The 25364-nt window shown below is 33.5% G+C and overlaps 2 protein-coding genes and 1 long non-coding RNA gene across 4 annotated transcripts; 1 reads left to right on the forward strand and 2 right to left on the reverse strand.

Moving 5' to 3' along the window:
- Window positions 1-1715: 1715 nt before the first annotated feature.
- LOC148304781 (uncharacterized) lies at window positions 1716-6124 on the reverse strand. Its single transcript, XR_015838300.1, has 3 exons — window positions 4254-6124; window positions 3139-3524; window positions 1716-3064 (listed from the first exon to the last, which is right to left on the reverse strand). It is a non-coding gene; the product is annotated as an uncharacterized LOC148304781 (long non-coding RNA).
- Window positions 6125-7103: 979 nt separating this feature from the next.
- On the forward strand, window positions 7104-16407 carry LOC148304782 (RNA polymerase II-associated factor 1 homolog). The gene is made up of 8 exons (XM_088267744.1): window positions 7104-7306; window positions 7389-7764; window positions 9042-9331; window positions 10888-11086; window positions 11920-12114; window positions 13642-13706; window positions 14374-14857; window positions 16255-16407. The coding sequence occupies exons 1-8, from the start codon at window positions 7239-7241 to the stop codon at window positions 16324-16326; spliced, it is 1749 nt and encodes a 582-aa protein (XP_088123870.1). The 5' UTR covers window positions 7104-7238; the 3' UTR covers window positions 16327-16407.
- Window positions 16408-19169: 2762 nt separating this feature from the next.
- LOC148304783 (putative Ras-related protein Rab-33) lies at window positions 19170-24432 on the reverse strand. Of its 2 annotated transcripts, XR_015838299.1 has the most exons (5): window positions 24108-24432; window positions 23303-23422; window positions 22349-22498; window positions 19890-20978; window positions 19170-19728 (listed from the first exon to the last, which is right to left on the reverse strand). XR_015838299.1 is itself a non-coding variant. In XM_088267741.1 (4 exons), exons 1-4 carry the CDS (start codon window positions 24339-24341, stop codon window positions 20763-20765), a joined length of 720 nt encoding a protein of 239 aa, XP_088123867.1. In that variant the 5' UTR covers window positions 24342-24432; the 3' UTR covers window positions 19528-20762. The 2 variants fall into 2 exon arrangements, 1 of the variants encoding a protein (XP_088123867.1); XM_088267741.1 differs by having other exon boundaries at window positions 19528-20978.
- Window positions 24433-25364: the final 932 nt, after the last annotated feature.

The raw sequence follows: 25364 nt of genomic DNA on the forward strand, positions 1-25364 counted from the left end.
AACAATTTACAAACAAGTATATTACAGATACAATTCTCTAAAAAACATTTTATAAAAGGGCAGAAGGAGTACCCACCACTTCCCGAAGCAAGTATACGAGCTGAAGGCTACGGTAACTACTTCACTCCCGCAAATTTGAATTTATTTAATGTTCCTTCTGCCCTTTTAAACACAAAATTTGTAACAATTTACAAACAAGTATATTACAGATACAATTCTCTAAAAAACATTTTATAAAAGGGCAGAAGGAGTACCCACCACTTCCCGAAGCAAGTATACGAGCTGAAGGCTACGGTAACTACTTCACTCCCGCAAATTTGAATTTATTTAATGTTCCTTCTGCCCTTTTAAACACAAAATATGTAACAATTTACAAACAAGTATATTGGAGATACAATTCTCTAAAAAACATTTTATAAAAGGGCAGAAGGAGTACCCACCACTTCCCGAAGCAAGTATACGAGCTGAAGGCTACGGTAACTACTTCACTCCCGCAAATTTGAATTTATTTAATGTTCCTTCTGCCCTTTTAAACACAAAATTTGTAACAATTTACAAACAAGTATATTGGAGATACAATTCTCTAAAAAACATTTTATAAAAGGGCAGAAGGAGTACCCACCACTTCCCGAAGCAAGTATACGAGCTGAAGGCTACGGTAACTACTTCACTCCCGCAAATTTGAATTTATTTAATGTTCCTTCTGCCCTTTTAAACACAAAATTTGTAACAATTTACAAACAAGTATATTACAGATACAATTCTCTAAAAAACATTTTATAAAAGGGCAGAAGGAGTACCCACCACTTCCCGAAGCAAGTATACGAGCTGAAGGCTACGGTAACTACTTCACTCCCGCAAATTTGAATTTATTTAATGTTCCTTCTGCCCTTTTAAACACAAAATATGTAACAATTTACAAACAAGTATATTGGAGATACAATTCTCTAAAAAACATTTTATAAAAGGGCAGAAGGAGTACCCACCACTTCCCGAAGCAAGTATACGAGCTGAAGGCTACGGTAACTACTTCACTCCCGCAAATTTGAATTTATTTAATGTTCCTTCTGCCCTTTTAAACACAAAATTTGTAACAATTTACAAACAAGTATATTACAGATACAATTCTCTAAAAAACATTTTATAAAAGGGCAGAAGGAGTACCCACCACTTCCCGAAGCAAGTATACGAGCTGAAGGCTACGGTAACTACTTCACTCCCGCAAATTTGAATTTATTTAATGTTCCTTCTGCCCTTTTAAACACAAAATTTGTAACAATTTACAAACAAGTATATTACAGATACAATTCTCTAAAAAACATTTTATAAAAGGGCAGAAGGAGTACCCACCACTTCCCGAAGCAAGTATACGAGCTGAAGGCTACGGTAACTACTTCACTCCCGCAAATTTGAATTTATTTAATGTTCCTTCTGCCCTTTTAAACACAAAATTTGTAACAATTTACAAACAAGTATATTACAGATACAATTCTCTAAAAAACATTTTATAAAAGGGCAGAAGGAGTACCCACCACTTCCCGAAGCAAGTATACGAGCTGAAGGCTACGGTAACTACTTCACTCCCACAAATTTGAATTTGAATTTATTTAATGTTCCTTCTGCCCTTTTAAACACAAAATATGTAACAATTTACAAACAAGTATATTACAGATACAATTCTCTAAAAAACATTTTATAAAAGGGCAGAAGGAGTACCCACCACTTCCCGAAGCAAGTATACGAGCTGAAGGCTACGGTAACTACTTCACTCCCACAAATTTGAATTTGAATTTATTTAATGTTCCTTCTGCCCTTTTAAACACAAAATATGTAACAATTTACAAACAAGTATATTACAGATACAATTCTCTAAAAAACATTTTATAAAAGGGCAGAAGAAGTACCCACCACTTCCCAAGGCAAGTGTACGAGCTGAAGGCTACGGTAACTACTTGACTCCCACAAATTTGAATTTGAATTTATTTAATGTTCTTTCTGCCCTTTTAAACACAAAATATGTAACAATTTACAAAACAAGTATATTAGGGATACAATTCTAGAAAACACAATATGAATTATAAATAATATGCAACAATTTATAAACAACTACATTAGGGATACAATTCTAAAAAAAACAAATGAATTATAAATAACATGTAACAATTTATAAAAAATAATATTATAAAAAATTATGTAATAATTTTCAAACAAGTATATTATAACATATATAAGTATTATAAATGTCTAATTTTTACTACTAATATTTTTTTTCAAAAGTGTTTCCATTTCCGCTGTATTTACCCTTTTATCAATATTTTTCAATTTATTATTAAATATCCTACACCACTCATTTAATAATATTTTTGTAATATGATGACAAAATAAACTAATAAATGTTTCCTTATGAGTGGCACATGAAAACCAATTAAAATCGATACATAATTTTATCTGTCTAATTATTTTTTTACTAATTTTATCACTATAACATAGGTCAACAATAGCTTGGTAAACTAATTTATGTGTAATAAGAAAACTATTTAAAAAATCACTACTTGGATATAACAATCCCCCTGTTTCTGAATATTGTAGACTTTTTATTAAACTGTGCTCATCTAAATTAATATTTTCGCTTAGTAAATTTTCCTTACATAAATTACATACATTTAATTTTGTCAAGATTTGTCTACATATAAAGCCTGCAAAATAAGAACCTGTATTTTTTTCAAAAAAATCAACACTATTAATAGTAATATTTTGTAAATGCTCTGCGCTTGCAATTTCATTATTTAATTCTAGAGACAGATCCATAGAAGGCTCCATAGTAGACAAATCCTGTGATTTTTTATACATACTTTTTAAAAAACTATACATGTTCATCATATTGTCACTATCACTTTCACAATTCCCTATTGATTTACCTGTTGTCATGCTATTTAATAATAGAGTCTTAAACGCACTTATAAACTGGTAACACGATGGCCGCAAATTCTGTCCTCCATGTGCTCGAATTTGGCCGAAGAAATTTTCTAAGGGGTCTTGATTTAGCCTCCTTAAATTTATAAATCTGAAGAAAAAAAAATTCAGTACCAAAAATAATTTTAACTTTTTTATAAAAGTAAGTCAATATGGTTCACTTACTTAAATCCCATTTTATGCAGATCTTCCCAAATTGCTCTCATTGAATTGATGGTCACTTGAAAATTATGCATTGTTATCGGTCTGCGCTCTTTTACAGTATTGCCATCAAATTCCCATGATTGTAATATTTTTACAGCTTCTGTCCAGAAGGTGAGATGTTCAGAGTTACGAGATATAGCATTTTTTAATCCTTTATGTTTATATCCAAAAGAATTCAAACTATCAAATAAGGAATTCATGAAAAAAATTATTTCCATAGAAAATTGTGCAGTGTCGGGTAGAGGAAAATTATTATGCGAAGAGTTTTGTTCTAATCTTCTAGCATTTAATAAAAGCTGCAATGTAGATCCTACAGAACGGCTGAATACTTGTGCAGCATATTTCACCTGAAATTTTAAATGTTATTCATTAACGTAAACATTACCTGAAATCACTACTACATACATCATAAATAAAACTCACTATCATAAATACGCATCATTAAAAAAGTAGATATAATTTTTATAAAGTTGACTGCGGTATTTGAATAAAAAATTTCTTTCATTATAACATACTCTTTAAGAAAAACTAAACAATAAAAAGATAATTACAATCAGACATGAGAATATAATAAACAATAGCAATTAATGTTGGAAAAAAATCATAGATGTCAATAGATGCTAAAAAATATATTTTAAAAATACATGTGAATGGGCACTATTTTATTTATGAATTGTTCAATTTACATACATAATCTATAGTAATTTCATTCACAACTAAGATCAATTATATTATATTGAGTTTTTCATATTGAACTCTTAACACAATATTATGGATATTGAAGGCCACCATGTTAGCACTCATATCTCATTATTGAAAGAGGCTGGAAATAGCTGAAGAGGGAAAATACCGACATTTATATAAATAGACAAATTTTAGACCAGAGGCAGTAATAAACACATTGGGACATATAAAACTGTATTTTGCAAAATTCATAAAGGAAACTGTCTGCGGTGATCTCCTTTATTACCATTCTCATTATTGCAGCAGGAAATATTTGAATTTTTAGGTCTGTTTTTAAGTTTTATCCATAAGGGTTGAATAAAAATAATAATACTATTTATTATTTACTTTACCTTCATTTTTTCTTTCCCCTTTGGGTTTATATGGCGTTCTGTCAGTTTGGTGTGTCTCACAGTTCCCCCGGCTCCGTCAATCTTATATAGTGCATCAATATGCTTCCATTCAGCTCTCTTTCCATCGCATAGGATATTTTTGGCCAAAAAATTATTCCTGAAACATTTCAACAAGTGGGGTGGATCAAAAATATGATAAATATTTATACCACTTACACAATATTTATAATTTTCTGGATGCGCTCCTGGAGAAACTCGAAGTATATCTGCTCGCGTATCTGAAATTAAAGAATTAATTGCAGACACATTGGAAGATCCCTGATCACTTACAGTGGCTCTTATGATGAAACCAGTTTTATTTATTTCATTAATTATTTCTTTTATAATAGTTTTTAGTAAAATATGTTGAGTAGAATTTTTCACAAAGTAAAAAGCAACAGGTATTTTCCAATTGTGCTTTATAACCCTTAGCATAAATACCAGAACATGATCAGCTACATTATCTGTGCGCCTCCCCATCCCACTGTTCTCGAATCCATCAATGACATCATTTGAAGGGTTATAACTCACATGTGTCTGAATAGCCATCTCATCAAATAATAAAACACATTGTCTAGAATGTTCATCCAGTTTCCTCGAAGTCTTTTTTAAATGATCTATAATTATGGGATTGATACCGGAAGATAAATCAATATTTGATAAAATGGGTTGTAGAGTGGATTTGCAAGGTAGGTTAAACTCTGTTCTCAAAAATTTATATGTTTTGTTACTGAGCTTAGCTATAGAAAGTGCCATTATCTTTTCTTTAAATGTGTATCTTCTACCTTTAGGATGTGAATTGATTAGTCTTAATTGTGCAGCGATAAATGTTTTGGGAAATTGACGCATTTTTGACAAAACTTTTTTAAAATAAAGAGTGGGAGTACTTCTAGTGTCAACTTTTTTTTTTAAGGATTTATTTTCTTTTAGAATTTTTTTAAAATCTTTACTTAGATTTTGAATAATTGACTCTAATATTTTTATTCTTTCGTGATCAGTATCAGTGGATGTATTTGGTAGAAGAACAGAACCTGACGGAGTAGGAAGAACAGAACTTGACGGAGTAGGAAGAACAGAACCTGACGGAGTAGGAAGAACAGAACCTGACGGAGTAGGAAGAACAGAACCTGACGGAGTAGGAAGAACAGAACCTGACGGAGTAGGAAGAACATTCTTTTTAAGAGAGCCCACTGTAGGAACCCTGTTTTCTTTATCACCTGTGGAGAAAGTATGATTATTAACATTATCTAATTGATTATTTATAAATTTAGAATTGCTGCACACATCCAAGGAATAAATGGGTGAAATTGACTCACTTGAACAAGGGATATCAATAATATTGCTGAAAAAACTTAAAGGCAAAGGCAGATTATGATTAGGAAGAGCCCCTTTTTTTAAACGATTACGTGCAACGTCACTGACATTGAAGTGATTAGAGCAAATTCGAGGATCTTTTATATTCAAAAAGTTATTAATATCCGTCAAATATGGGAACATTATCCTATACCATAACTCACCCTTACCTTTAGGAACACTAAAAAATTTTATTGAATAATTTCTCCTTGAAGGGCAGCCAGGAACAATACATTTATAACCCATTATATATGTTTGAAGGCACTGAAAATAATAATGCACTATTAAAAAATTATAAAAAAGCAAATGCAGATTCAATTCCGGCAGGTCAAAATGGATAATCCAAGTTGTTTGAAGGCACTGAAAATAAAAATTATGATACGTATAAAAATTGAAAATAAAGATTAATAAAAGCAGATGTATGTAAGGAAGTAGAGCAAATCTCGAATCGAAATCGGTTCTAATTTTAATTGCCCGCAATAAAACTGCAACCAACAATAAGAAGATAAAAGAATAATTACCAGCAACATAATAAAACAAAAATATCAATATAATCGATGCTGCAATAGGTAGGCACCTACGGATTTCTATTTTTCTATCCATAATTGTCTATAGCCATAGTTAGTCCATATTTATTTCAAATATTTGAACAACTTGTTGGTATCTCGTATTTTTCGTTTGAACAACTTGTTGGTATCTCGTATTTTTCGTTCCCGTTTTGGTGTTTTTGTTAGTGTATTAGCGTGTCTCGTCATTTCTGGTCGTTTTTTGAACAATCTGACGTTTACGAGTCGACCCCCCCTGCTTCCTTATTTCTTTTATGATTGTCATAGATAAATCGTTGTAAATATATAATTATGAAATTGTAATGTGTTGACCACACTGCGGATTCATTGAAAATTATTCAGTACCTAGCGATCTCTGAAGAGATTTTTAACCCTTTGGTTACTAAAATATGACAAATCACCTTTCCGTGCTCTAGCGAAAAAAAATATTTTCCTCTCGATGATAACAATATTACGTATTTGGTATTTAACAAATTTTGAAAAAGGTTTATGATTAATATATGTAAAACGTGAGAGCTCAAGAATTACCCTTTAAAGAATTGATGAGTTTAAATTAATGAATAATGAATTTAAAAGAAAACACATATCATATTAAAGGAATATAGACATGAGTCGAAAATTGTAATGGTTAACTCATGAATGGAATAATTTTTGCCTTCATTTTATTTTTATTGTCCAAAACTATATAAAAAAATATCGTTTGTGATTTTTGATTCAATATCAACAATCAACAATTATTTTTTATAACTAAAAATGGAAAAAGTATAACATGCATTACGTTTTTATATTTTATAAAAATAAACATGTCGTTTTTATCTTCGTACTTATCTAATAAAGAAAAGGAAAATAAACTCATCATATTGTTTATGGTTCAATGTGACGTTTCGTTTATGCGTCCGATCATATCTCTTTCTATGGTCAATCGGAAATTTCGGCTCGGTGTTTTTGCGGGCTTCAGATTCGTTTCAGTTTGTTTTCTTCGATATATTATTTGATGAGGGTCGAGTAATTAGGCTAAAAAGTCGCGATGCCTCCGACAATTCAAACTGGGACCAATGCTGCTGACAAACGACCAGCGCGAGAAGGAGAACGCAAGTAATATATTTTCTTGTGTAAAATTTGTCATAAAAAAAACATTTCGAATTCAATAATGCTTATTTTACTCGCATTGTTTTAGGTCAGAGTTAGTATGTCGTGTAAAATACTGTAATACTCTTCCCGATATTCCATTTGACTTGAAGTTCATTACTTATCCCTTTGAGTCTACGCGGTTCATCCAGTATAACCCCACATCTCTGGAGAGAAATTATAAATATGAAGTGTTGACGGAACATGATCTTGGAGTAAATATCGACCTGATCAATCGGGATATTTACCAGACCGATGGATACGTACACCTCGATCCTGCCGACGAAAAGTTGCTGGAGGAAGATGTTCACACTCCACAGGATTCCAAGAGATCTAGACATCATGCCAAGAGTGTTTCTTGGTTGCGGAGATCTGAATATATCTCCACAGAACAGACTAGATTCCAGCCCCAAAGCATGGAGAAGGTAAATTCTAGTTTTCCAGTAAATTAGTGTATTTCTGCTGTTTTTAACTGTCCATCTTTTAGTAGGCAAATCACTATAAAAAGTTTAGTGTACGATGTGCCTGAACTGGATTCGGGCAAATCACTGTGTCAACATAATACCTACCCGAATTGTATTCGGGCAAATCACACAAGGGGTTAAAGAACACCGTTTTAAGTAATAACAAATATTTGTGAATGGAAGAAGTTTTTGATATCTTATACTCTCAATACTTATTTTTCCTTAGAAATCTAGTGCTTTAGCCTGATATGCAAATGGGCGGAAATTTATTAGCAATAGAGCAACTGCAAATATCTTTCTTCTTCTTCATGAGCCCTCTAACCTAGGCCTACATATAGGCCTCTTCCCCTTCATTCCATTTCCTCGGTCGGTAGCTGCTTGCAGCCAGTTTCTACCCCCCACAGCGACTATGTTGTGGGACCATCTCATTTGGGGTCTTCCGACACCTCTTTTGTTCTCCCAAGGTCTCCATCGTAAAAATTTTGGGGTCTGTCTTGTGGGGCCCTGTCTTGCAATATATCCTGCCTCTACTTATGATATCCTCTACTTTGGCTCTTTTCCTGGTATAACTAACTAACTAACTTACCATCACGCCGCTTCCCTGCAGGGGTAGGCAAAGAGAATAGAACGCCACACCACTCTATCCTTGCAAAAATTCCTCGCCTCTTCCACGTTAATGCATCTCCTCATACACACCCGCCGATTGTTTCGACTCCTAACCTGACTGCTTTCAAGTATTTGGCATACCATGCCCTGCCAAGGTTTTCTCGGTCTTCCTCTGCTCCTTTTTCCAGTTAAATTCGCCTCAAATATATAAAATTTCTTTTACCAATCTTTCCTCACTCATTCGTTCTACATGTCCAAACCATCTCAACACACCTTTCTTAATTTTATCGATAATGCTTGTCTCAGCTTTGCATTCCTTCCTTATTTCACTATTCGAACATCTATCATACATCGTTTTGTCGCGCATTCTTCTGAGAGATCGCATTTCGACTGCATTCAGTCTACTTTCATCCTTAATTTGCCAACTCCATGTTTCACTTCCATACATTAGAGTCGGAACCAGGACTCCGTTTTGTACTGCCAGTTTCCTGGTATCTTCATTTTTTATTCTATCCATCAGGTTTAGACCAAGCATGGATCTTTCCATGGATCGCTGTGTGCATTTGAGCTTCTCTACATTTCTCTTTGTCAGATACTTCAAATATGTTTCAATATAAATATTTTTCACCCAGGTTGAAGCGAAGGTGGGTTATAACGTCAAGAAGAGTCTGGGAGAAGAGACCATGTACATGGATCGGGATAGCCAGATCAAGGCTATTGAGAAGACCTTTGAAGATGCCAAGATACCCATTGAGAAGCACTACAGTAAACCCGGAGTGGTACCCGTGGAAGTAATGTCCATCTTCCCTGACTACGATACGTGGAGATATCCATGTGCTCAGGTCATATTTGACTCTGATCCCGCTCCGCAGGATAAAAACATTGCGGCGCAGATTGAACAGATGTCACAGGCTATGATCAGGTGCGTTTTATCTTTCTGAACACATTGTTGTCGGGCGGTTTTTTTATCGACCCCCACACTAGTTATACTAGACAGTCTACCGCCCGACTCTCAGTATGCCAATCACAAGTAACTGCAAATCCAATTCCGATTAGTACAATGTTTTTTGGCATCTCTCGCGCTCTACCAAAACAGTATGTAAAAGATGCTTTTAAAGCGTTTTCCGCAAACAATGTGTTAATATGCTCATCAATTATCAACACATAGCTTAGATCATGGGTGGCCAACATTTTCCATAGCCGGGCCAGATTTTAAAAACATCTCAGCTCTTCTGTTACTCTTCTCTTCTTTAGTCCAACGTCTGTACTGCTTGACGACGGTCTTGAAATCGTCAGGATAGTGAGATACTCCCATATATGGGATATGATATGAACTACGCACGATGGAATGTTCTTTTGGAAGTTTTGTGTCCAAGGAAAAAATGTGTGATTTGCTCCGCGGGCCGCAAGTAGACACCCGGCGGGCTGCGGGTTGGCCACCCTTGGCTTGGATTGTGATCAAAAAAATCTTCAGAGAAAGGGTTATACTATTTTTGTGAAGTATGAACACAAAGACATTTGCTGCTTCAGTTTTTATGTGAATATTAGACAAATTATTTTTTAAAGATGGGAATAAATGGAAAGATATTCTGATAATGGATACCTTATTTAAGCATTTAATTTTGATGATTTTTCAGGTTAATTAATGTGGACTGTCTATCAGTTTCAACAAATAACTCTTGTTTTCTATTGTAATCACGTCTCACATTTATCAGTGGATATTTCGATACTTGGGAAAATTGCTTATCTTCGATTTTATATTACTTATTTATTGTTTATAGGAAAATGATTTTGTGTTCTTGAATGAAAAAGTAACTATTTTAGCGTCACATCATTTTATGTAGGGTAGATAAAGAGGATAGAATCTTACTTAATCTTTACATACAAACTTAATTTCTTTCACACTAAAGAATTTAAAGTACCTAATGACGCCTTTACATTTCTTCTAAAGTCCAACTTTCTGTATGTTTTTCTAAGTACAGTGAAATCTCTATCTATTGTTCCTCGAATAATCGTTTTCCCGGATGTGTCGTTTATTTCTTCTATCCCAAATTAATTTCATACTAAACTAAATCGCATCGATCTTTTCTGTATCACCATTTACCGCATTTATCGTTCGAATTAAACTGCATATTTGATACATTTTGTCTGTTTTTTTTTGTACATTCTTTTCAATTTTCTTACATTCAACGGCAACTTATACTTAAAAAACAAAAGAATTTTTTCAAATTCTCTTCAGGTTTGTATATTTTTTTAAATAAATACATTTGCATCTGAAACATGTATTCTTCTTAGAAATTTAGCCTACCAATGGTTATGCAGATTGGGAGGACGGTATCTTTACTCGGTCGTATCTATTTGCGTATTGATTTCTTAATCCCGCATTCATTGTTTTTCCCGCATATATAGTTTATTTTCATAGGTCCCTTTAAAAACGATAGAAAGAGGTTTCACTGTATATAACAATGTCATTTGTAGAGGTGTCATGGATGAAAGTGGAGAGCAGTTTGTGGCCTACTTCCTCCCTACCGACGAAACCCTGGTGCAGAGGAAGAAGGACGTGGCAGATGGAGTTCCCTACGCAGATGATGAGCAGTACGAGTACAAGATGGCTCGAGAATACAACTGGAACGTCAAGAGTAAAGCGTCCAAGGGATACGAAGAAAACTACTTCCTTGTGAGAACTCATATATTTACTTTTTTTAAAGAGAATATTTATTTCTTGAATGTTTTCCGCAGATACTTTGTTGCACATTTTATAATATCTTTATAAAATTTATTAACTTTGTTTTCACCACTTTTTTATTAATACAATTTAACCTACCGGTTTCTACTATACCTTGTCATCATCAGGGTTTATTTTAAATAAAAAACATTAAAAACATAAATTAAAAAACCTAAATTTTAGGATTTTTATGGAGTGTGTGAAAGTTTTTTGTGAGAGTATTTTAATGTTTTTGATTTGGCGTTTAATTTGTACAACTCCATTTTAATTTATTTATTGAATGTTAAATAATAAAAAAATTCTTTGCAAGAGAAGGTCTGTCTAGAAGGAAGCCTTGATGCTTTTGTATCAGATCTGGGAATGCGGTGGGACAGCTTTCGAAATAATCAAATAACTTGACTTAACTATGAGAAAAAAGTATTGAAAAATGTTTTGAAAATTGAAAGCATTAACTTTGTGGATCATATTGATATATTATTTCGAGAAATAAAAAGACTTTGTTTTTTGTAAAGAAATAAAAAACTTTATTTTTTGTTAGTCATAAATTAAACCCTGAAGAGGGCAACAGGTTGTTGCCGAAACTAGTTGGTTAATAAAAATGTGAGTGTCAAAAAACAAAGTCTTTTTATTTCTCAAATTAATATATTAAAAAATGTGTCTAGACCACCAAAGAGATGGATTTACATCTGGGAATCGACATCGCAGCAGGCTGATCCCTCTTAAAAAGAAGAGACATTATTATTGTCGCACCACTTGAGAATCTGACCATGCACTTGTCTGTCTAGGTTATCCGCAACGGCGCCGCGTACTACAACGAGCTGGAGACGCGCGTGCGGCTGAGCAAGAGGCGGCAGCGCGCGGGGGCGGGGGGCGCGGGGGGGCCAGGGGGCACGAGGCTCGTGGTGCGCCACCGCCCGCTCGCGCTCAACGAGCACCGCATGCAGAGGCTGCGCGAGAAGCAGCTGGAGCCCCCGCAGGAGGTGAGCTATGCGCATTCTCTATCTCCTTTCTTATTCTCTACAATTGTGACGCACTCGCTCACAAACGAAGTCACATCCTTGGAGGACCTCTACTGGACTCCGAGAAGGTGAAGCTCCTACCACCAAGACAGGTCGTGAGTTACATGACTCATGTAGGTCTTGGCAGTGGACTGTAATAGATAGGGAGGTCACAATAGACCTAATATGGTCGCAGTGACATGAGGGATGCAAGATCCCTTGACCCAAAAAAAAAACTCCTTTCTTCCATGTTCGCTCAATAGGAGATATCACGAGTCTCGTGTTGGAGATTTCACAATATTTCCAACACGAGAGGTCTCTAAGTCACTCTGTCATGTGCCATCTCCTCGGCTTCCTCCCGGATCAGTCTGGCATCTCGAAGTTTCGCTGAGTACAGTCGGTGAATGGTTGTCAGCGGTCTTCCGGGGTGCTGGAATCCTCGTGGTTAATGAAAGTTATGTTAGAAGAGGCGTGAAGGGCTAATGCTTTCAGGTGGCATTCTAAGGATATGTCCCAACCGTGTCCATTTTTTCCTCTTTAAGACTTCCTGTATGAAGGTTATTTTTTTCAGTCATAACATTTTACACCCAGTATTCGCCTCAGGCACCTATTTCTAAAAACTTTCCAGTTACGCTACATTATTACTTTTCATAAAACGAGGCTAGAATCTCCCAACACTATTCATGAATACAGTTTCTCATAAAATAAAAGACATTGGAAAATATCAGAATAACAACCAATTTTAATGGCAAAAGCAAATTGCGTGATAGAATTAGACTTAGCAAGTTGAGTGTAGCATGGCTATTTTGTGCTAACTTTGATTTTGTGATTGTAGCTAGAGAAATTAAAGATTATTATCATATCATTTATATTCAAAGCATTTACTTTGTGGTCAAACATTTTAATTGATATTAGTAATGTTAGTAAATAACCACTCACCGACTACTTCTGTCTACCGGTTTCGAGACGTACCCGTCTCTTCGTCAGGACATACACTACAATTTAACAATCATGCGAACAACACTACACCACACCCACTTAGTACTATTCACATACACTATCACTACACATGCAAAACATGCAGAGCGAGTTGTTAGTCCCACCATGCCAGTTTCCCAAAAGCATGGTGGGACTAACAACTCGCTCTGCATGTTTTGCATGTGTAGTGATAGTGTATGTGAATAGTACTAAGTGGGTGTGGTGTAGTGTTGTTCGCATGATTGTTAAATTGTAGTGTATGTCCTGACGAAGAGACGGGTACGTCTCGAAACCGGTAGACAGAAGTAGTCGGTGAGTGGTTATTTACTAACATTACTAATATCGATTATTATCAAAATAAATATTGAATTACACTAGCCCTCTTAATTATTTTCTACTCCTTAGACAGAATGTATTGTATCAGTAAATTTAATTACCTTTTCTGGGCAGTCCTTGATTTTTTTTTACTAGTTTCAGAATATTTCATTATTTATTATTATTTTTAATTTGCTTGTTTTGTTTGTTCTTTAGGATGAAGAAGAGGAGATAGAACCAGAGGAAGAAGAGGAGCAAATGGATACAACCGAAAAAGAAAAGTAATAATTTTTTACATACATAGTTAAAATATTTATCTAAATTCTCTTAATCCTTTCAGGACAACTGGTTACTGCTGCTAACCACAAATTTAAAATAAATTGTCTACAGGTTTCTAGTTAAAACCATAGTGCAATATGTGTTGCCTATGTTATAGAAATAGTGCTTGTATAGATTTCATGTTCGTATCATTGTCTTGGAGCTTATGTCAGACTACTTATTGTGGCGATGTGCACATGTCGGGATATTTATAGGTTATCTGTATCTTAGTTTATCAATTTTGTGAGTTATAGTCATTATGATGCTAAAAATAAATAGTATTATATATAACCTCATATTTTCTAGAATAAATGCTTTTATTTATACTTTATAAAACATGGTCTTTGTTGCTAACTTCCAGGGACACAATGTGTATTTTTAATTTTGTGGAGGGATAAATATGGTATCAATCTGTGTGCACAATTTTCAGTAAAATTTAGTTTACACTTACACCTATTTGTAAATATTTTTTTAGAAATAAAAATATGTTCAGTAAAATATTTTTCATTCTGTCCTCAAAGGGTTAAAGAAATATGTAGTCAGAAAATAAACTCTCAAGATTGTATCAAAAAGTTCCACTGACTGTTTTTTAGATTGAAAATAATTGTAATTTTGTAAATTACTCTCTAGATCCAGAAGTAAATCTCGTTCTCCTGCCGGATCCAAGGAAGGATCTCCCCAAAAATCGCCAGCAGGATCTAGGGCGGGATCGGAAGCCGGTTCGAGAAGCTCAAGGTCCAGATCTGGATCTAGAGACAGGTCTCGCTCTAAATCTAAATCCCGATCGAGGTCGAGGTCTGGATCCCGCTCCAAATCGAGGTCGAGGTCGGGATCCCGTTCGAGGTCAGGATCCAGGAGGAGTTCGGTGGCTTCCCGGGACGGGTCGGGCTCTCGCAAGGGATCCAGGAAGGGGTCTGCATCGCCGCAGAGGTCGAGAAGCGGTTCTAGGGCAACCTCGAGGTCGAGGTCGGGATCTAGATCGGCCTCGGGATCCAGGTCGAGGTCGGGGTCTCCCGCGGGATCCAACGCCAGCGGAAGGAAGTCCAGGTCAAGGTCGAGGAGCGGATCCGAGAAGTCTAAAAGCCGTTCCAAATCAGGCAGTGGATCAAGACAGGTGAAAATTTACAGAATTAAAAAATAGTAGCAGAGGAGATAATCCAAATTTGTGAACAAGCATTTGGACACACTCAAAATGTTGTAAATAAATTGACTGGTCAAATTATAAGCTTAAATAATAAAATAAATAGGATATTTTCTAGCGTTTCTCATGTACATATATAGAAGTTTCAAGAATTTGAGTAGTGTGGTTGTCAATCTTGGGTAGAATTGGTGAATGCTACACGTGTGTAAAATGATCATTTAAACCAGCCTGTGACGGTCGTAAGCCCCGTAAATGCTCAGACTTCCATATTCTTTTCATCTATGTTGAGATGTTAAAAAATTATATTAAAAAATAGTAATTTCAAGTGTCTGAAAATATTACAGTTACAAAAACGGTAGTAAAAGTACGATTTTATTATTAAAAAAAAAAATAGAAATTACAGTAAAACCTCGATATAACGGACCTCTATTTAACGAACTTCAGATACAATGGACAAAAAATTTGGTTAAATGTAAAAAAAAATATAACGTGTCAATATTAAACATGCTTAAATTCAAGTTTCACTGCATGTAAACCATTTTTATCATTATTTATTGATTTGGCGTTTAATTTGTAGAACTCTATTTTAATTTATGTATTAATTTGAAATCACACAAATTTTTTGAGTCTACTAAGTTGTATTTTATCAACAAAAACACATAAAAAATTAATCTTGTGACAATTTTTTCGCCTTGTTAGGGCATTATCAAACGAATGTTGATTTAAACTAAAAATACATGCGTGTTTGATTTAAAATTAATACATTTTCATCATAATCACGAAAAGATTTTGTTTTGTGTTTGTGTTCTGTATTGTTTATTCATATTTAAATCCAGTGTTCGTTTTTTTGATGACCCTGATGAAATAAACTCACCTTTTCATTTACATATCGCTCACTCCTTTCAACAACGTCATATATCAAAAATTGTCAATTTTCGGTTGTGCATGTTTTCGGAATGCCCAGAAAATGTACTATATCCCAGCAAAAGCGGCATATTTTTAACTTAATATTTAGCCGCTACTGGGCAGAAAGTATTGTTTTTGTATTTTGAAGAAAAGGTATTGTTAAATTATTTTTTAAATATACTTAATATTTTTCAAATGGAGAAAAAACCTTCAGGGTTTACCTAAAAAGATCTGTTGCACAGTAATAAGTTCAATAAGTGGCTTGATATTTATTTTGAACACATTTTAGTATATTCTTAAACTTTAAAAACGATCTCCTGAAAAATCAAGTTTTTTGATTTATGACGTTCTTGAAAGGAGTGAGCGATATGTTTTATCTCTGCATCTACTTTTATAAGTGAATGTTACATTGAATTAGTTTTGATGCCAGTTTTGTATTTATTTTTAAAATCTGTTTGTTCCAGGGGTCTGGAGGTTCTCGTAGTGCTTCTGCCTCTTCTAGATCATCAGCACGCAGCGGTGACGACTCTGAATGAGTTTCATTCTACTTCTAATCACATCTCAGTATCTCTACGTATTAATAAACTTATTTTAAATAATAAATAATTCAACATAAATATCTAGTATTATTTTTTAAAGTGCCTAGAAAACCAGTAAACATATCTTTTCTTACCCTAATCTGCACCTGATGGTGCATAGGGCACTGTATTGTATTGACGCAGTGTTATCGTGATTGTTACTTTCATGAAGTCAAGGTGATCAATCCTGCGCTTCAGGGACCAGTCCAGGGTAATATTAAATAAATATTAATATGTAAAATCACCAATATTTATTTTCACCCCTCTGGGAATCTAACCCGGGACCTCCAGCACCGTAGCTAAACATGCTAACCATTATACCACGGAGGCGAACATATAGTAGGGTTATTAATTGATTCGGCAGTCACTTTGAGGTAATATCTATTTCTAATTTAAGTTTTACTTGGTAAATACCACTATTTCTTAAAAACTATTGTTACACGTTTTTCTATGCATTTCTCATAATTTTCAAACATACTGTGTTTGAAAACGATGCTAAATGTATAGAAACACGTGTCACTATAAATTTTAAGAAATAGTAGTATTTACCACGTAAAACACGCACAGAAATCTGATAAATGGTGGGTCAAAAGAACTTTTGCATTATTTGTCAATAAGGCCTTTTACTTTTTAAAAATTGATTTATTTAAAAATGATATTAAACAATAATAAATGTACTTAAAATATATATATTTTAAACATTGACTAATATGCTGAACGGTTAAACATACATGTAAACAGTTATGGTAGAATGAAAAATAAAAAGAGCAGTTTATGAAAAACTTTTTTATATTTATTTATATAAAAATGTAAATTATAAATACATTTATGAATAACAAAAAAAAAACAACGAAAAATGTATGCTTCAGTTATACGCTTCAAAGTATATCACTGAATGGTATACTATAGTATGCAATAGTAAAATTTATTTAACAAATGTAATCTCTATTTGCTCACAAATCTAACAAAAAGTGTGATAAATTTAATAAATGCAAAGGAAAAAAAAACGTCTTACATGAAAAATATGAGATCACTATCACAAAATGGTTGTTCAGTACAAATAAATATTTCAGTCGTAACATTTTGTATATCGTTGTGTACATTATAAATTGAAGCCTTAATAATAAATAATCGAATTGGCACATTTCTGCATAAAAGACAATATAAAACATTGTTATTTTTTTTCACAATACATATTTTAAACGTAAATAACAGGTATAAATTCTGACTTTGCTCCTATCACAATGAAAAGATGTTTTATGATTATCCCTTCACGGGGCTGTTTGAATGATAAATATAAGTTTTACAGCCAGCGATATCTTAAAAAACTATTAATCTCGATACATAATTCCGTTTAATTTATGTTTTTCAATCTATAGATACTATGAAGAAAAAAGCTAGATACTTTGGCCTTTTGTTATGGGTAGAAAAAACAAAATAACATTTATTATAAGTGATCGAATTTAAGTTGAGTTGGAGTTGAGTTTAGTAGCGATGGTGATTTCTATGGTGAGACTCTAAAACAAATCAACAAGGGTGCAGCTATATCCGGATGCCACAGAAATTCAGTGTGGAGGAACAAACACATATAAATTTAGAGTAAAATGAAGATATACGAATCATGTGTTGGACCAAAAGCCGCTTATGGAATTGAGGCAAGGGCAGATACTTCTATGACAAAATTTCGACTTCGAACCTTTGAGGTGAGAAATCTCCAATCTATAATAGGAAACACGTTGCGAGACCGCTTCAGAAACATTGATATCCGGAGCATGAGTAAGAAGGAAAATATTGTGAGGTGGGGACGACAATGGAGGTGATACTAGAATAATGGAATGTCAGAAGACAGACTTTCATATATTGCTCTTCGAGGAAACCCCGAAGGACCCCTGAAAAGATGGAGAGATAGACCTTCTAGATCCCTGAAAAGGTGGAAAGATAGTTACTATTCGATATATCAAGGTCAACAAGCTATGGGACAGATAGATCCCTAGAATCTATAGAAAGATGAAGAAGAAACAAGGTAAAGCGGAAGATAAGTGGCATAGGATGAAGACACATATCTTGGCTACATGCCAGATGTTTGGAAGGGTGGTTCGACTGTAGCACTGAGTTAATGTTTAGAATGATTGCAAACAAAATAGCAGTTGCCATAATGAATGCTAACCCTCAGTGTGGAGTAGCACCATAAGAAAACTCTCGATTTTTTAATAATATATAGATTTATGACTTCCACTGACACTTCGTGATGGAATTGCATTTTTAATATGTTATTAGATTAAAACCAATATTTTTAGCTTTTCCACTTTATTTTTATTTGACCAGCGGCCGGGTTTCGTCGTTACCGACATCACCAGTCTGATGATGTCGGTAACGACGAAACCCGGTCGCTGGTCAAATAAAAATAAAGTGGAAAAGCTAAAAATATTGGTTTTAATCTAATAACATATTAATAATATATAAAATTTCATCTTTATTATACATATAGAGCTTTGTCGCTTTTAATATGCCTTTGATGTTCAAATTATTTATTGAACTGACAATGTTCAAATATGCCTAAGATATTATTTAATCAACATAGTTGGTAAATCAGTTTTTTTATAAATGCATATAAATAAGTTAGATGTTTTTATGTAATAAGAATAGGAAATCGAAAAACATCAGTCTTTGAAAAAGATTTTTAGAAATTGATTCAATTTTACGATTACACAATAATGGTGTTAGAAATTCGTAAAAGAATGATTTATTTAAGGCATATTTGGAAGAATTTTTATTTTTTCAGCTCATATAATTAATTATTGTTTTCAATTTAAAAATCTTGTCATAAAAAAGGTTATGAAGCAATGAAGGTATGAAATAATATATAGAAATAAGGAATAAGACATGAAATTCATAAATTGCTACAAATAAATTCTTTGGAATAACTATAAATGTGTGTGTATATTTTTTTTGTTGAAAATCTTATCCCCTTAGTCAATATGTATATGTAATTAATTTTGCTTCTATTATACATATGTAATTTTGTATAATTTAAAATTCTATGTTTATATAAATCTTAATGGTCACTTCCTAACATTGAGTAAGCATTGCATTATTTTACTTATTAGTGTTTTAATCTAAATAAAAAATAAAACTGATGTAGGTTTACAAATCACATTATTTTTGTTTGGTAGCAGCTACTACATTTTCTTTTTTAAGTGAATATATTCCACTAATAACTTTTCATGATTATTGGATATTTTTGGTATTCCTTTTATAAACTATTACAGATCATTGTTTAATAGGTTTTTTTTTCTAAGTTATGACAAAAAATATTTTTCTTTATTACAGATGTTAATTATGTCACTATGGATAAATTTACTTTAAGCATTTCGTCGTAACATAACGCCGTAACATCAGTCGCGGCAAGCATCAGCGAGCATCCGAAACTATGGATGGAGCGCTCAGCTCGGTGTACTGACTGCCTGAATGCTCGCATCGTAACGTGTTACGTTACGTTAAATGCTCCGGTCAGTCTCCACCTTTAAAATCATCAAATTGTTCACAATGATTTGATGTTTAAAAATTAATAACACAGGAAGCAAATTATTTGTATTTGATATGATGCACTTAATTGTATGTATTTGAAAAATGTAATTTTTTTCAATGGAAGTCTTCTCCAAATTGAACATTTGATCAGCAAAAAGAGCTTCATAACGATTACGGTTAATAACGCAGTATGATATGTTTCTTTCATATTGTTTATTTGAACTTTAAAGCTGCAACTCTTCCAAAAATCAGTTACTGTTAGTATACTAACTACCTCTCGTTGCAGTTTTCACAAGCAAAATTATAGGCCCGTAATATCTCGATCTATTGGCCAAATTAATGACGTGGCATTGTATATACATGCAATCTCTATTTTAATGCGATAGTTGTCTTTATACATACATGCTGTACCATAAGATAAGTGATGTCTGTACTATTTCTCAGGACAAACTGGATGAAAGACCATGGGCAAGGTGTGTAAAATTTATACCTTACAATGTGCGCCAATGCGTCCTATTCACAATATCAGATGCTTGCGCTAATCCCATGGTAAAGCACCTATGCCTAAAAGTGGGGACTGACTAGAGTCATTTCATCGTAATGTGTTACGTTACGATGCGAGCATTCGTGTAGTCAGTATAGCGTTAGAAGTGCTCGATCCGAAGTCAGATGCTCACTGCAAACGACGCTACAACGAAATGCTGCGGTCAGTCCCCACCTTAAGAAGAGCTTTTTTTATGGCGAACAACTAGACCGATCAAACCGACAAGGAGAGATATTTACCGTGGAGGTTTGTAAAATATCTTGATAATAAATTGTCACCAGTGGATTTGATAGCAAGTAGCGCTTAAATCTGTATTTGAAAGTTAGCAGCAATTGTTCGAATTCGGGCAGTGGTTTATTGATGTGGATCTTCTCATCTGATTCCTCTTGAGCACTACGGTGTGCGGTTTCTTCCCTGGTGATTCCTTGATGGCCGCGACCCGGAACGTCTGTTGGCTATGCAACTTGTGCGCTAGAGTCATGAAGATGGCATCCACCGTCTCCAACTCGGAATCCAATCGTGCTGAGGTTTCAAATAACTGTAATAAAGAAGATTCGTACTTATACTGTTTTATTTATTTATTATTTATCATCATCCACAATGAATTATTATAATAATATAAACAGGAACTGCGTTGTAAAAAATGTACAAATATGACAGAATAAATAGTAATATAATTTAGGAAACAAAAATAGCATGAAGTGTGTAATTTGAAAACAAAACCACAATTATCACACAACATGGCCAGTATCCATATCATTGAATCAATCTAGTATTAAAAATATTTGTTAATGCTAGAATGAGTCAATAACTAGAATTATTTATGTCATAAATTTAGATGCTAAACAGAAAAAGTGATTTAAAGAACTAAAGTAATTTTAACCCATAGCGCTCAAGTGCCGCCATAGAAGCAGCATACATGGTTTGCCATACTACTCAAGTGTTGCTGCTATGGAGCCAAAAATGGTTTACATAATACTCAATATTTTTAATGTATTGTTTTTTTTACTTTTAAAGTACAATTAAATAGTAATAAGTGTCAGAATTTTATTTAGTTATTATATATGCACATACTAAAAACATTAGAGTACAAAGAGCTAATTTTTTCAGCTTTTGTATTAGTAAGTAAAGATAATCAGTATTAGATGTATTGATATGAAATGAAGCTAGTATCGATGAGAAATAATTTTTAAAAGATTTTTACATAACATGAGATGTATATGTAAAATGGTGGAATAAAAATTACAGATAATCTAGAGATTGTCAATTTTGCTCTTAATTGTGATATAAAATTTAACAAGGAACTTGGTGAACCCTCTTCAGTTCACCCCCGGATATCATATTCAACAATGTTGATTATACAGGATATTTTATAAAAATGACTAACTACACGGGCCGAAAATTTACAACTTTTATTTTGTAACTAGAATTCGAAGTATTCAAATTAAAGGCTTTGTTAATGATTTTCGCGATCCCTATGTTATAACTGTTATATGTGGGATTGTTATTAATTTACTCTGAAGTCATATCAATGTAAGCACTTCTACATACAATCAAAGTTTATGTAGGTTTTGAATATTGAAAGCATTAACTTTGTGGAACATATTGATATATTATTTTGAGAAATAAAGAGATTTTGTTTTTTGATCCACTCACATTTTTATTAACCAACTAGTTTCGGCAACAACCTGTTGCCCTCTTCAGGGTTTAAATTATGACTAATATAGTCATAAATTAAATTAAAATAGTCATAAATTAAACCCTGAAGAGGGCAACAGGTTGTTACCGAAACTAGTTGGTTAATAAAAATGTGAGTGGATCAAAAAACAAAGTCTTTTTATTTCTCAAAATAATAAAGTGTATGTAATTTATAAATATGACTGTATTAAAAAAAAAGTAGGTACTTACAGGCATCCCATAATGGTCCGCTAGTCGTTGTGCCATTGAGGTGGTAATGACTTTATTCTCGGGTGTGTCACAGTGTGTTCCGACCAGCACTCGAGGAATATCTTGCCCCAGGCCTTGGTCAGTGCATTCTGAAACCCAGCCTTCGACAGACTGGAAAAATATGTTTTTATTTGTCAGTAAATAAAGTGTTATTTTTTGCCCCTAATCTATACAAATTTTATTACTATTATTACTTTATTTTTTAATAATTAGTACATGTCGCTCACTCTTTTCAAGAATGTCATAAATCAAAAATCGTCAATTTTCAGTTGTACATGTTTTCGGAATGCCCAGAAAATGTACTATATCCCTGTAAAAGAGGCATATTTTCAACTTAATATTTATCCGCTACAGGGCAGAAATTGTAGTTTTTGCATTTTGAAGAAAAGGTATTGTTTAATTATTTTTTTAAATATACTAAATATTTTTCAAATGGAGAAAAAACCTTCAGGTTTTACCTAAAAAGATCTGTTGCACAGTAAAAAGTTCAATAAGTGGCTTGATATTTATTTTTAATACATAGTGTTATATTTTTAAACTTTAAAAACGTTCTCCTGAAAAATCAAGTGTTTTTATTTATGACGTTCTTGCAAGGAGTAAGCGATGTATATATTGTGATAGTAAGGTCTCTTTTTAAATCAGAAAGTTGATGCCAGCCAGCTGTTTACTAATAGACTTTGAGTTAAAAAGCTCAATTGAATTGTAAGGGTCAGAGTTCAAATGGCCTATCCAGATAAAATGTTCATTTCACATACAAATTACGATAGAAAAAATCATCCTGGATCGATTAAGCGTTTATTATTTTTTAAAGGATTATTTAATTAAAGTGTTAAAAGTTTTGTGAGTATTGAGGAGAAAATATAATATATAAAAAACGGCAACAAAAAAACCATAGATTTTGATCAGTGTACTTACATTAAAGGAGTTAACTTTGGTCATATCGTATACAATAACGACAGCATTTACATTTCTGTAGTAATGTTTCACCATGGACTTCCGAAACCTTTCCTGTCCTGCTGTGTCCCACAGTTGCAACTATAACAAGAGATCGTAACATTAGCTAATGTATATATATGTCCGCCTCCGTAGTGTAATGGTCAGCACGCTCGGCTACCGTTCTGGAGGTCCCGGGTTCGATTCCCAAGGGGGGTAAAATAAATACAAGTGATTTTTTCACTGTAATATTTATTCAATATTACCATGGACTGGTACCTGAAGCGGAGGGCCGATCACCTTTCCTTCATGTGTAAACGATCAAGATAACACTGCGTTTATATGACACAGTGCCCTATGCACCATTGGGGTGCGGATAAGGGTTTTATTATTATTATTATATATATAAATATATAAAAATAAACAACAAATAAAAACCATAATCCAGGATTCGGATCTCACATACTAATATAAGAGTTTCTGCTTAGTAAAAAGCTTCTTTACATCTCACCAATAGATGTCTCTAGTGAAGTTCTAGTGATTCATGAACAAGGTTTCTAAATTGGTTCATATATATAGAACTTCCAAGAATTTGAGTAGTGTGGTTGTCAATAATGGGTAGAGTTGGTGAATGTTACACGTGTGTAAAGTGATCACTTAAACCGGCCTATCACGGTCGTAAGCCCCGTAAATGCCCAGACTTCCATATTCTTCTTCATCTTTGATGAGATGTCAAAAAATAAATAAAAACCACATGTTTAAAGGTAAACAAATTGACTATACATACCTTGACGTCTTCGTCGCCTATTTTAACTGTTTTTTCGTGGAAGTCTACTCCTATGGTAGCGTCTGTCTTTTGTAAGAAACCCCTTTCGCAGAATCTGTAAGTAAGGCACGTTTTCCCAACATTGGAATCGCCAACTATAATTATTTTGAGTATCTTGTTTTGCAGAAGGCCATCGATGGGTCTTCGATAGCACTGAGTGTTTTCGAAAAACTTCGAACCCGGCATTTGGTTCATTTTGGCAAGTTAAAAACAGTTCGTCAACATCCGTTACTGATGGCGATTTGTAAACACAACCACGTCAATTTGACTTTGACAGCAAATTGACAGGGCTGCCAGTTGCCAGGTTGCAAAATTATTTTTTAGCTGCGTTCATTTAGGCAACATGATCAGACGATCACTCGGTAGGAATAACATGAAGTTAGATAGGCATTAGAGTTATGCAAAGTAATTTGTTAATTACGTTTTTATAGATGCCACGTGTCGTAAGGAATTTTAAAGGATTTTTGATTGCAGTTTAAATATTATTTACGAACCGATTCATCCTTATCATATATATATATATGTATTAAATTAATTTAACTCTGTGAAAGAGTATCCGTGTTAAAATCAATTGGGAACTGCTAAATGTACATTCTTAAAGAGTATCTTTTTTCATTAAAACCTTATCAACACCCAATGATGCATATGGTACTGCAAAGTATGGAAGAATGTTATCTTTATCGTTAAATATATGAAGGAAAGGTAATTAGTTATACATATGCATTTTAGCTGTCGAAAATATTAAATAAATAAGGAAAACGCGCCAGGAAAATCGAACCCGAAACCTCTAATGCGGCGGCCAAATGTGCTGACCACTTTACTACAATCACGTACAAGAGAAAAGTTTACTCTTTAAAAAATACAATTCATTTCACAAATAGTTTATTCTTAAGTGTTTTCAAATTTAGCTGACGCTAACGGACACGACTCTCTTACAGAATCACCAGAAACTTTTGTTTAGATTTGAAATACATTTTTTAAGATTCCAACTAAGGAAAAATCATTTGTTGCTTACAAATTATTTTGTCGACAGGGTATTTAATATTTGGGAACAAGATGGAAATATTTTTTATTTTTATAAATCTATTATAGAAACATAAGTTTTCATGTAATGCATGGAGTTGGTAAAATAAGGATGAAAGCAGACTAAATGCGATCCCTCAGACGAATGTGCGGCAAAAGGATGTATGATAGATGTTCGAATGGTGAAGAAATAAG

This window comes from Brachycentrus maculatus, unplaced genomic scaffold (assembly GCF_059751285.1).
Source record: "Brachycentrus maculatus isolate JH-2025_06_01 unplaced genomic scaffold, ASM5975128v1 h1tg000304l, whole genome shotgun sequence".
Taxonomy (NCBI): domain Eukaryota; kingdom Metazoa; phylum Arthropoda; class Insecta; order Trichoptera; family Brachycentridae; genus Brachycentrus; species Brachycentrus maculatus.